Here is a 13,895-nt window from a genome sequence, read left to right as displayed (position 1 = left end):
CTTAGTAATTGACTTTATTAATTTCGTAGTCATTTTCAAACTTTTGCTGTATGTTTTTAACTCTTGCACAAACTTCAACTAACTACCAAAAAACTGGACATTAACCTGTATTCAAAACTAACTGGATATTAAGTCAGAAATGAAATTGGAAATAAGAATTTATCTTTCGCACAAAGTTGATTTGCTTCATGTTTCATTTACTTCTTTATACAATTGACTCCAATTTTCATGATTTGCGTTTCTTTGAAGAATTTTTTTGTTTCAATTACTCTTATTTGTTCCGATCTCTCAATTGACCACTTCATAGACACTTTTCAAAATGGGACGCCAAATTGCTTTGCAAATAGCTGCTTTTAAATTTGCCACTTTTTCCTCGGGAACGGGTTCAGTTAGTTTAAAACAGGATTTGTTTTTGTTATAGTTATTTGACCACCTAATTCCGACAACAAATTTCTAAGAGCCGTAATGTGCGTAGAAGCTAATCTCCAACTTTAGGGAATTTTAATCCCAAGTTAGTAAGCATAGAGACTTTGATCAATTTAGCAATTAGCTTTTCGTTCTTCTCCGTAAATCTGGTATCCTTCTCTATTGTATGGTTCAAAATACTGACAAGTTTGTGGATATGTAATCGGAAAAAGCATCTATCTGCCAAGCACTGCATTCACTTTGTTCTTTATCACATTTTGCTCAAGGACATGAAACTCTATAACTGCCAAATCTCAAGTTTTTTTGGCTTTTAATTTTTATCCTTTTTGTATTTTAAAAATATTTTTTACAAGAAAATTTTTGCATTTGAACTTTTTTTAAACTTTTCTTTAATCAAAGGACGAGTTTGAATCCCAATTAAATTAATAAAAAAAATACAGCTGACCAGGACTGTGTGGGTGAAAATTCAATTCTTGTTTCAATCCAGGACGTTTTTGCAATGTTTACTCCAAATGTTCTCTCTTCTCGTTCAGGACTTGCTGCAAGAACACAGCCTGACCCACAGTGACGCCGGTAGTCAGCATGCTAACAGAAGACTGGTCGTGAAACCCCTGGAATCCACATGTCCTTCTTGCGACCACGTCAACTCAGATATGGGAAGCCAGTATTCGGGTGGCAGCTCAGGAGTTTCTGGAAAGTATTCCTATGCAAAGAGCAGGTCTAGAAGCAGCATGACAATGTCTTTCGCTAAAGACGAGAGAGCCAAATCGCCACAAGAGAGGGGAGTTGATGTCAGCATTCAGGTCTGTTTCTGGTTTGACCACCATACATAATAATAAACTGTTTTCCGGGTCGAGGTTTTTGGGTGAATTTTTGTAAGAAATGCGGTGAATGTGGTGAAGTATTGTAATAAATGCGGTGATTGCGGTGAAAAAAATATTTCACCGCATTTCTTACAAAAATTCACCGCATTGGTTTTCCAACGCTGACTGAATCTGATTTAAATTCACAAATATCGTAGAATTAAGTGTCAGTAGGCGCAGTGGACTAAGAAGGTGAAGGCATGCAGGAGGTAAGAGGTTCGAACCAGAGTAAGGAAGCTTCTTTTTCGTAGGAAAACTTAGAACGCGGTGGAAATAAATAATTCACAGTGATTCACCGCATTTACCGCCAAAAGATGTATGAAATACGCGGTGAAAATTTTTTTTACCGCATTTCACCGCATTTCTTACAAAAATTCACCACCAAATCTCGACCCGGGTTTCAAGTAGGTTATGAGCATTACTGTAATTAACCAAGCTACAGCAAAACACAACCCACTCGCTAGGTCATCAAATATAACTTACGTTCGTAATCGAATGATGCCAGTTAGCAGCACCAAGGTTTATGGGAGAATTTGGACGTGGGAAGAGCCGAGAAAAAAATCAGGGTAGATCAGAAAAAGAGATTGGAGATATCTTCGTTTTTGATAAAATAGCTATCTGTATAAAAGACAAATGCCAATTATAAAACACCATACAGGGATTTGATGGAATCTTACCAACCATAATGGTCATAAAAATTTTTCGTTTGGCTAGTAAACAGTCCAAAAGTCAGTTTTATGTGAATAGTCTCATTTTAGATAAATTGTCTTTTTTTAGGCGTCTTAAAGCTTTGTGTGGGTTGATATGTTTCCAGTAGTTTATGGTTCAATTTCACCATTTTTGACAGCAAATTTCTACCAGTCGGTCAGTTTGTTTTATACTGGGCGCGTAAAGTTCCCATTTAGTTTTATTTCTTTTTTAAAAATTTTAAAGATTACAGACTTTTTTCTTTTGTCATTTTTTTTCATTTTTTTTCTTGGGTGGGTGGAGCAAATAATATGCACCCACTAGGCTTTCCTCTGCTTCTTCTCTGGGTTTCAAACTAAAAAAATACAATTATACGACGGTTTTTGGATTGTAAATCATTTGTAAAGGAACTTTTGTATTCGCTGAGCGAGAAAAAAAGTAGCTTAAAACTGTTAGTTGAACTCATCAAAATTCTTTCAAAAAAAATTCAGGAGCTGTACAAAATTATCTTGGCTTTAGATTTGGTGCATCCTCGAAACATTTTTTTTTCAAAGCCGAGCAGAAATATAATCATAATAAGACGACTGACAATATCTCAAGATAACGACCAAAGTGTTGATCTGTAACCTGTGAAATCGAACAAAAACTGTCAATCGTTTCTAACTAGAAAAAAATGATATGAAATGACGAAGAAGTTGCTTCTCCAAAATGAGTATTTTTCTCAGCTGATGTCATAACAAGGGGTACTGTTATTGAATTATGACTGAAGGGGGTTAATTAGATCATGACTTTGGAACTTTATTATTAATAATGCAATTTAGTTTGTTTTGTTTTGCTTGATTTTGTTGCTACAGTTTTTCGGAAGTCAGCTAATTCCGTCCAGTTTGATGATGATTATGATGCCGGGCTTTTCGTTAATGATAAGTCACAGTGTCCTTGACACGTATTTTGATTAAAGTTCAAAAACCCAAAGAAATGGGATCGGGTTTTTGAACTGTCAGCCAGGTGTTGATATTGTTGTTGGAGGTGCCCTCGGTGATGTCTAGTCAGATGGACATTGTGACGAATGAGTCGACTGCAGCCTCAGAGACAGTCCCGGCTGAGAAGGAGGGAGACATGGACTTCTATCCAGACAAGAAGTCAGCTGAGCCATCCGTTCACAACAGGTAACGCTGTATTGGTACCAGATGGAAGAATAATAACAAAATATGTAATATAATATTTTCCCGCTTATACCCCATATTAAAGCTTACTTACGCTGACATCCAGCCTTCGTTAACTAAGAAAAGAAAACAAAAAGAATAATTCTTAATAAAATTGCAATATTTAAGAAAAAACTGTTTAAAAAACATCTTTAAAAATCAGAAAATATTAAAGCTTACTTATGCTGACATCCAGCCTTCGTTAACTAAGAAAAGAAAACAAAAATAATAATTCTTAATAAAATTGCAATATTTAAGAAAAAACTGTTTAAAAAACATCTTTAAAAATCAGAACTTGAATTGAGGTGCCTATGAAAAAGGCACTGCAACAAACTTTGTATAGATTTTTGTTATTTTGTAAAGAAAGCATCAGAAATAACAGGGTTCTCGAAAATTAGCCAGAAAACACTTTTAGAATGAGTTCCTCATTTCCATTAAAATAAGACTTTTAAATTATGATATAGATCATTGAATATATTCACGGCATTGACGCCCTTCCTGAAATTTTCAGTTAATTACTCCGAAAGACTACGAAGGTATTCAAAGGTTCAGATTTTTAGTTCCGCATTGAGATCTGATAAAAATATTAAAAATAATGCTTCGACATATCGTCTTCCATGCCACAAAGCAACCATAAATCTTTACGACAAATGTGGTGAAAGTGAGTTTTTTGGCTGTGAATACTGGTAATAAGCGCGTTTTTTTTCTAAGTCACCAAATGTTGTTAACAGTTGTTTCCCTATTTAATACCAAAACACATTGAAAACAGAATTTAGGCAAAAAAGGGAACAATATCGTATCTGTTCTTGGGAGAAAATATTTTCTTTCGAAAAATAGATGTTCAAGTGTTAACAGACCATTTCATTCAGAAAGGGTGGAGCTACCATACGGCATCATGAATAAATCAATTATCAAGTAATACTTTTGTACCATTTTTTCAAAAAAAATTTGTATAAAAAATTAAAAATCGCGGTTGGGAACTATAAGGCTAAAAATGATTTGAAAAGAAACAAAAAAAATGACATCTCATTAATTTAACAAACATTTTTCCCCCAATTTCCACCAAGCTCTATATTTGTTTCTTTACAAACTTTTCAAAACTAAAGGATGGGGGTCATTTTTCAATTGGACATTTTTGATTCTTTGAACGAATTTACTACCAGCACTGCCGAGTTTCCCGATGTTTTTAACTCAATTCAAATCAAAATTTAACTATGAATTTCTGATTGTCTATAGATCAATTGAATACAAAAATGAATGAGTGAATCAAAAATGAGTATTGCAAAGTTTTCTCATCATTTTCTCCATATCGTTGGATCACCTGATTTCATTAGTGTCTCTGCTGAATTTTTGAAATTGTAGATTAAACGCACATTCTTCACAAAATTGACGATTATGGTTTGAAAAACGCGAAAACTTGTATGTTAACACTGCAACTGCAATTTTTTGTTTCGATTTTAAAAGACTGTTGAAAATTGCGCTTAATTGCAAATTTGTTTGAAAAGATGTAGGGTTAAAGGTTGCTTGGCAAATTCAAAGCTATCTGTTTTCTGATTTCACAGTTAATTTTTGATTGCAAAAATAACTCATAAAAATGTGCAAGACAGCTCCTGAATCTGTTTGAAAATAAAATCAACTAAAAGCACCATATGAGAAAATCTCATGGCTTTTTTAAAATTTCTTTTAACTATCAGTATTATTCTCTCGAACTTATTCTTAATTAAGTTGTCTTCGAACAGGTTTCCTCAATAGCAGCAAAAGAATAAATTAAGCAATGTTATAGCATTTAAGCAAAATAAAGTTAAACAAAAAATTCCATTTTGCGGGTCGGTGTCCCTGATAACCGGCGTTTCCGCATTACATTCCACAGCCCATAAGAGTCTTGGATGTGATCAGCGGTCCGCAGTCGCGCATAAATGATAGCAGTTTACCTATATTCTAAGCCAAATAATTTTGTCATAAAATACAGCACGGAAAGGGGGTTATTTTTTGTTAGGTAGCAGTGTAGGAGGGCAATTTTCGCAAGCTAGTCAGAGAAAAAGTATCCTCAGCCTCCTACAAAACTTGATTAATTTTCTGTTGTCATTGTTTTCTTAATGTGATATTAAATTGCAATTTTTGTAAGAGAATAATGTGAAATATCTGTAAGCGTTATTTTTCTAGCGTATTTTGTTAAATAATTCCAAAAAGTTGCAAAATAGCTGAACATTTTTTGAGAAGATAACGCCTGAAGATTTTGTTGCGTCTAAGAAACTTTGTCATCCCCTTTTTTTCACTCTTTGGTTTTAATTCTGTTTCCTTTTATTCCTCCTTGAGCATTTTGTTGTTTCCGTTACCTTTCGTGAACAAACTAATGTTGTCTTTTGCGCTAACAATACTTATTACTGGCTAATAAGAGGCGAGATTATCCATTATACACTATAATTATCATTATAAAGGTCTGAAAATGTCAATAATGGGGGGGGGCATAACCTACCGAAGGGGGACACAGTTATTAACATTGCAATGTATCATTTTTCAGGTCGATTGACGAAGTGGAGCCTGACTTGGGAGTATCTCAACCAGAGCAGAGACAGTACGCTCTGCATTGTATAGATGACGAGGATGATTCCTCGGATGAGACAGGAGTGGTTGTGAACCTGGACGACGCCAGGGACAATCTCTGGACTATCCAGCCCAAGTCCCACAAAAGGAAGTCTACCAAGGATGCCTCTGTTCAGAAGGAGAACGAACCCCAGGAAGAGGGAGAGGGTGGTAATGATGATTATGAGGCTATGGGTAAGTTGGTACAAGTAGTTTTTCATATCCATGATTGTCCAATCAAAATGATAACATGGTTTATCAAAAAGCTGCTTATTTCAAAAATTGGTCAAAATTGCTCACGCACAATTTTGGATATTGTTCTAAACTCGTTGGAAGGAAAGTTTGAAATCAATTTTGAGGAAAGTTCTTGGTGCCTCTTAAATTGTTCTGGACCATGATTCACTATCCAAATTACATTGACTTTTCTCACTGAGGTCCAAACTTCTTTTGTACACATTTGGACGGGGGGAAGAAAAATTATCTGTAAACTGAAAAGTTGGTATAACTATGTTATACACGATGAAAAAAACGTACCGCTATTAAGTGACATTGTATTTTAAAGCTGTTCTGTGACTCTATAGCCTTTACGCCTACTTTATTTAGACTATTACAAATTTGAATAGTCAACAGAAAAAAGTAATTCGAAAAGGACCGACCACCAAAATATAGAAAAGATTATTCTATTATTCAAGACTGTGTAGTTTACACCACGCAATGGGTCAAAATTAAGTTTTAAAAAATGGTTAGTTTTAATGTAGTTGAATGTTAGGTGGTAAAGATGGCGGAGGTCCCAGTGATGCTGATAGCGGAGTTGGAACCAGACGTCCAGGCACCGGTGGTCGTGGAAGTGGCAGACACCCCAGTTTCCAAACTAACCAGTCCAGCAACCTTCCCAGAGGTCGTTCTCTTGGACCAGAGTCAGGACAGGGTGCTGAATATATGGAAAACAACAATATGAATACAGAAGAGGTGGCTGACATGAGTTCTAAAGATCTAAAGGAGCTGGCAGATTTGGCACACGATGAACCCTCATCAGATTACCTAAACACCGGCGAGGTCAAAGATCTGGATGGTAATGTCGGACCTACATTGACTCCAGAACAAAGCCACTCGTTTGAGTCCGGAGCGCCCAGTTATGAGCCCGATTACAGTGGGCATAAACGAAGCAGCGGTTCGACGATGACACCCATAATTGAGGAACGAACTTTGTCTGCCGCTCGTGCAGATGTTACCGATCACATTGGATTCCAAACTTGTGAGGGTGGCGTAACCGGAGATCAAACTATGGAAGCACCCAAAATCACAAAAGAAGATGAGGATGAAAATGAGACATCGAGTGAACGATTGCAGCAGCAAAATTCTGGATCGGATCTCAATGTTGCCGGATCGAGTGACAACCCAGAGCCGGAAGTTACAGACTACCATGATGCCACATCTAAGACACTTTTAAGCAACAGCCAGAGTTCTCTTGTACAAAACGCAAATGCTGATAACGCAGAAATATCTAAGAACAGTAAGAGCTATGTCGAATCAGGAAGTTTTGGAAACTCGGGAGGTTACGTAACTCTTTTGGACGACTATTCGTACAAATCGCAAAGTTTGGACGAAGACAAACAAGCTAGTATACCCAGTCAGCAAAAAGAATTGAGCGACCAGAATGTTGCTGTTGTTGAACCGGAACCAAAAGCTCAACCGAAGTCACAGTCTTCAATATTTGAACCTACTCCTTCTGATGAACTAGAAGAACAGTTTAGTGAAATGACGGCTGAAGCAATTGCGAGATCTTCTCAAATGGGAACAGAATCTGAGGCGAATGTCGCAACAGTTGCCGAGGAAGCGACTGTTTCCAATAATGACTTTGTTCAGGGATCCACACAAAATCTACGAAGTTCTGAGGCTCGAAAGGCCAACGTTGAAGTGTCGGATGGTTCGAACGTCTCTATGGAGAAATTCCTAGTTGCAACTCCTCAGTCATCAGAAATTGACACCGGAATTGTTGTGAGAAAGGCAGTCAAACCGGCTATGAACATTGATCACGTTGACGAAATGGGATTGCCAAGTTTCGGACCATCGGCCACGCCGTCAGTTCACACGCATTCTCCAAACTCTGGCGCTTTTGAGAAGCTTTCAGGAACCCAGCCTAATGGAACAGGTTTTGGAGGGTCGAAAACTACAGGACATTACTCTGATTCAGGTCAAAATTATCACCAACAGCAGAGGCATAACATCGACTTTGAGGATAACACTTTATCCAAAGGTGAAAACGAGGGCTACAAGAATGAAGATTTGAATACTGGCGTTTCCGAGAATTCGAAAGACATTTCTGTCGTTCAATCTTACGATACAAATTACCAACCAGCGCAAGCAGGCAACAAAAGTTTTGCGCTCAATGCTATCGTTAAAAACGAAAATAATAGCTATGATCAAGGCGTGATTAACTCCGACCAATCAGAAAGCGTATCAAATAATTCGAAAAACGCAGAGAAATTTTCCAATACATTCTATCAACAGCATAAAGCTAACATTGTCAACTCGACATTAAATTACTCGAATGAAAACAATGAATCGGGAACAATGAGTTCTGACATACTCCCGGAGAGCAATTCCAACAATTTGGGAAAAATCGGGGAATCTTCCAACGTAGGACAATTGGGCGAACAACAAAATCTACAATCACAAAAACGGGAACAATTTGATAAGAGTTATGCGGAAAAAACATCGCCTAAGGCTGCAAATGACAGTAATGACCTTGGGGCTGTAAACTCTGATTTGTTTGCAGCCAGTACTTCTGAGAATTTGAGTTCGCACGTTTCAATGGAGTGCGTTTATTCGGAAGATACAGCGCAACAAAGCTATCCAGACTTGCACGAAGGACCAATTTCGGCCGATGTTGCACCTCAAGTTCTCGAAATGCAACTTAAAAACAATGAAAAAAGTTTTGATCAGAGCAATAGAACGTCAAAATCACATGTTGATAGTTTGTTCAAACAGAATGGGGCAATCTTAGCAGACGAAATGCCAGCAAATGCCGTTTCCGCAAATGTAGCACCAGAAAATTCTCGAATTAATTCAAACCAATTGAAAGGTCCTCAATTGCCAGTAGCAGCTCCTCAAGTTTCCGGAATGCAACCTTGTTATCCAGCGGGAATTCGTGCACAAAACAGTGCACTTTCCAAATCCCATGTTGATAGTTTGTCAAGTTCTCAAAGTGCGGCCTCGAAACCGCATTTCGACAATGCGGTGAATGAAAATGAAGCAATTTCTGGTTTAAATGTTCACAATTTGCAAGGCAGGCAAAGGTCTGCAACGGATGCGAATGCTAGCAATGCCGAAGATTTGCGCAGCACAGCTTCGAAGTCGTATGTCGATAGTGTGCTAGAACAGCCGAATGTGATTTCAGAAGATGATGCGCATGTTAATGACGTCAGAAATATTTACGAAAACATTGACAGATCCCATCCTAGTAAGATATCCGCTAATATAACTGAACAAGGTGCACAAATTAGTGGAGCCGTTGGAGGACTTCCAGCTCAAGGTCAAGTTAGATGGAGTGAAGTATCACTAGCCAATAGTACTGGATACAGAAATAGTTACCAAGATATTGATGGATCTTCCAGTATCTCTCTTCGGAAACAGCTTCTGTTCGACGATTCTAGAGGTCACAACGTTCAGCAATCAGATGATTTGGAACCCTCAACGTCTAAGAGTCACAGTGAGCAAAATGGATCCTATCAGAGAAATCTGGTCTTTCCTAAGACTCAAGATAATCCAAATGCAATTATGCTTCATGATGGTGCCGGAAATCTTAGGAACTCGCAGTCCCTCAAAATTAACCATTTGCAACGGTCCCTTAATGACGTCACTGGGCAGCTATCCGCGTCTTCCCAAGGATTGCAAAATGCAGACTCGTTGTACAAGTTAAACACACAAAAAAGTACCCAAAGTTTAGCGGATGGTTATTCGTATGCATCTCAAAGCATACGGGGATCCCAATTTGCAATTGACATGCGTCCCGATTCCACCCATTCTCTGAACACTCCTGTGAATGACGAACTAAGATCACTGGCCCAGGAAACTGACTTAAACTTTGGACCGCCGACAACAAATCCTCCTAATGCTGTTAAAACACATGAAATTAACGGGATTGCAATGCGAAGTTCCTCGTACAGGCACCGATCAACTACTCCCAGGAGTTCTCATGGCCATTACTCAGCTCGTGGCATGATGACGCCAAAAACAGGTGACATTGAAATAGCATCACCACGTGAGACGTCACATCGAGCGGTCATGGCAAGCCAATCTATTGAACGACAGATTAGGTATGTTAGTTTATGTTATCGTTGTTATGTGACGGGAAAATTTTTTCTGCCTAATTAGCGGAGTAGTCGAGTACGCGTGGAGTTATACTTCCGATTGGCAAAAAAACTCGCTCCTCACTGCTCCTAAAGTTTAGGCCTCGACTTACTAAGATCATGTTAGAGCAAAAAGCGGTGTGAAAAGCCCATAATTGACTCTAACAGTCAATGAAAAGACTTTAGCCGGCATCACTGGTCTTAACTCGAACCGCCCTTTTGTTTCTGAAATTTAACTATGCAGAAGTGTTCGCTGCTTGACTATTCTTACTAATTCCGTTCAAACAGTCAAATTCGCCCATATGCAACAATGATTCATCTTAAGCGATTAAATTTGTCCCAATTGTCGGTCACTCATCCCTTCCTCCTTGGCTCTTCCTTGGCTCATATGAAGAACATATTGACCAAAAAAATGGTGTGAATAAAGACCGTGCTCGGACAAACCCATGAAAAACGTATCGTTCGACTTTGAATAGCATGCTCGACATGCAGTATAGTAAAAATGAGTCAGTCTATTCTACTTTTGAAATCTTGTGATAAGTTGCGGCCGTTTTGAAGTTGCGATAAATTCAAAACGAACGTGAGCTAACGTTCGTTTTGAAATCTTGTGATAAATCTTGTGATAAACTGCAATTTTGTGAAATAAGAGGACGAGTTCAACAATAAGTTTGAACTCATTAGATTTCAGGAGAAAGACATTCTAATCTGAGTACCCTTAAAATTCTTCGTACGATTTATATTGCCTCGTCAGAATATTAATAATTCCGCATAAACTCCGCAAAAGAAAGTTGTTTTTTTTTCATTTCTCTATAAAACAACCTATATTTACCAACTTTTAACCAAAACATTTCTGCTTTCTAAAAATAAAACCTGAGAAAATATAATTGATCTTTTGAAGAAATTTTGCAGCAAATTCAATTCGAAAATCATCAATGTTTGTACAAAGCAAAACAACTCTTTACGCTCTATCTAAATTGAATTAAATACTTGGTATGTAATATCAATTGCTTTTTTAAAATAAATAGTCCTAAGTTTCTTCTGATTTCACAATTGAAGTTGAAAGGCTGCTTGTAATAGGGCTGCTACAGTAAACCATGGTGTCAGGACAATTTACCCAATGCCATTATACCCAATGCCAAAATACCCAATGCCATTATACCCAATGCCAATATACCCAATGCCAGTATACCCAATGCCAATATACCCAATGCCATTATACACAATGTACTTTGATATTTTCGTTCAATAATCCGACAGCAAATTAGCAGTCACTATTACCCGCATGGTTTAAAATACTTAATGGCCATGGCCATGCATCAGCGGCCCGTGGGACTTGATATGAAATTATTACAACCTAACAAGTGATTGAATTATTATGCTTAATGACCATGGCCATGCCTCAGCGGCCCGTGGGACTTGATATGAAATTATTACAACCTAACAAGTGATTGAATTATTATGCTTAATGACCATGGCCATGCCTCAGCGGCCTTTGGGACTTGATATGAAACTATCACAACCGAACATGGGATTAAATTATCCGCTTGTTAAATCATACGTGTAAGAGCTATTTTCTGCTAAATAGTACTCGGATTATGGAACGAAAATATCAATGTGAATTGGGTATAATGGCATTGGGTATTTTGGCATTGGGTATAATGGCATTGGGTAGTTTTGCATTGGGTATTTTTGCATTGGGTAAAATGGCATTGCGTAAATTGTCATGTATCCGTAAACCATCCAAAACCCTTTTGACATTTTTGAAGGTCTTCACGAGTCTGAAGTTCAGTGATTCAAAAATTATAGGCCATTATTGGAATAATGTTATCCGAAAAAAGATTTCCAAATGGAGAGATTTTCCGTCAATCCATCACAAGACCTTTTTCTGACTTAAGTATATTAATTACTAAACAGCCTGTTCAGCGAGTATATATACTCGCATTTGTTACGGTTTTCCACGATAAATGTGAGCAAGGTTAATTTTGCAGGAATGAAAGAACATATTTGGTAAATATTTGCATAAAAGTGCCTCATACAACGAATTGCTGGTTCAAAAGACTAATACAGAGACTATTTTGTAAATATCCAGATTGAAGTCCAAGACAGAAAGTCGGTATGTCAAGACCACCCCAGATGTAAAATGTTTATGTCCAGACTTTCTTGCGTTCATATCCCGACTTTAGCACGTTCATCAGACCATTCGTGCGTTCATGTGCATACTTTCGTGCGTTCACCAGACTTCCGTTTCTTGGTCAGGTTTTTGTTGACTAATGTCCAGATTTTTGTGTATTTATCATGCTTTCGTGTGCCAATCAAACTTCTGAGCGTTCATTTTCAGACTTTCCATGTTCATCACACCTTTTTCTGGATTCAGACGTTTTGTGCGTTCATGTCCCGACTTTCGTGCGTTCTTCCGTGTCTCCAGACTATGTAAATTTGAACGCACGACACCCCCATTGTGCGTTCATTTGAGTCTGTACATATCAACTTTCCGTCTGGGAGAGTTTCCGGTTTACAGGAGAGTTTAATAGAAGAGTTTCAGAGCATACCGTTCCATTCAATATCACCCTCTCAATCCTACTAAACTGACCAAAGAATATCATAAGTCTAAATTCAATCTTCGATTTTAAGTTACGTTTACTATGGACAATTAAATTTCAGAATATCTCGAGTACGCGTGAGTCATAGAACAGGAGGCGATGATTCTAGCAGACGATCTACGTCACGTGACACTAGCAAAGCGCGGCGAACATCCAAGACCCGGAAGGGAGGGAGCAAGGCTACCTCTCTGAATGTGGACGAAACAGTGGCAGCGGGCGATGAGAAAATCCAAACACAACAACCGCAACAGCAGCAGGCAGCATTGGGTTCCAAAGATGCGAAAAGTACCGATACCGATGTAGTCGCTCAAGTGGGCTATGGTTACGTCACCCAAAAAGATCGACCGATGATGGGTCGTATCTGATTAAATCTTTTGTAAACATCCTACGGACAGCATGAAAATTTGGTAGAATATTATAATCAATATAGTTACAAATTACCAAAATTAAAATGGCTATACACAAATTAGAATGAAAAATTTCATCTCATTTTGAACTAGGTAAACCATTATAGGAGCACGACACTCAAAACTGTGTTTACAAACAGCCTAATGAGCAATTTCTTTTTTCAGGTACCGGAGAGGATAGGGGTGTGAGGTTATATATATTTTTTAATTTATTGTTTACAATCTTAGTATACAAAATTTAATCATTATGGGCATTACGTATCTGCATTTCGTATAGACGCTATACCCACAAAAAATGGCCGAAAGCTATTAAATCAAACTGTACCCTTGACCAAGTTTTCATGCTTTAAAGTTATTTTGAACGTGAACAAAGTTTGTTCGAATAAACATTTGTTTAATTTTTTTCTTTTGTCATTATAGTTGTAAAACGGTCATACTTTGTTCTCCAAATTTGAATTTTTCCGTACAATTGAGTTTTTAGTGCTTCATGATAGCTGTGAATTATGGCAAATTTTGAATGAACACAAGTGGTTGTATAGCCATTTGATAGCATCTCAACTCACGCCTGAAAACTAATTAAAATACTGACGAAACGACCACTCGCTGTTTGTTAAAAATTGATGATTGTTGTTCAAATTTCTAGCACTGAAAAATGATAAGAAAAAATACAATGCACTGCATACACGTATTGAAAAATATATACAAGCACTATTGTTAAATATGATTTGTGCGTTCATTTACAAATGAACGGAGCGCTTACTTTGCACATTTATCT

General features: G+C 37.6%; 1 protein-coding gene across 1 annotated transcript; it reads left to right on the top strand.

The window, feature by feature from the left end:
• Positions 1-1,010: 1,010 nt before the first annotated feature.
• On the top strand, positions 1,011-13,193 carry LOC142339122 (uncharacterized). Its single transcript, XM_075388865.1, has 5 exons — positions 1,011-1,229; positions 3,003-3,142; positions 5,700-5,956; positions 6,531-10,080; positions 12,775-13,193. The coding sequence occupies exons 1-5, from the start codon at positions 1,080-1,082 to the stop codon at positions 13,076-13,078; spliced, it is 4,401 nt and encodes a 1,466-aa protein (XP_075244980.1). The 5' UTR covers positions 1,011-1,079; the 3' UTR covers positions 13,079-13,193.
• The last annotated feature ends 702 nt before the right edge of the window (positions 13,194-13,895 follow it).

This window comes from Convolutriloba macropyga, chromosome 5, assembly GCF_964194025.1.
Source record: "Convolutriloba macropyga chromosome 5, txConMacr16.3, whole genome shotgun sequence".
Taxonomy (NCBI): domain Eukaryota; kingdom Metazoa; phylum Xenacoelomorpha; order Acoela; family Convolutidae; genus Convolutriloba; species Convolutriloba macropyga.
The sequence above is the reverse complement of the archived record's forward strand: the minus strand, read 5'-3'. Positions and strand labels throughout refer to the sequence as shown.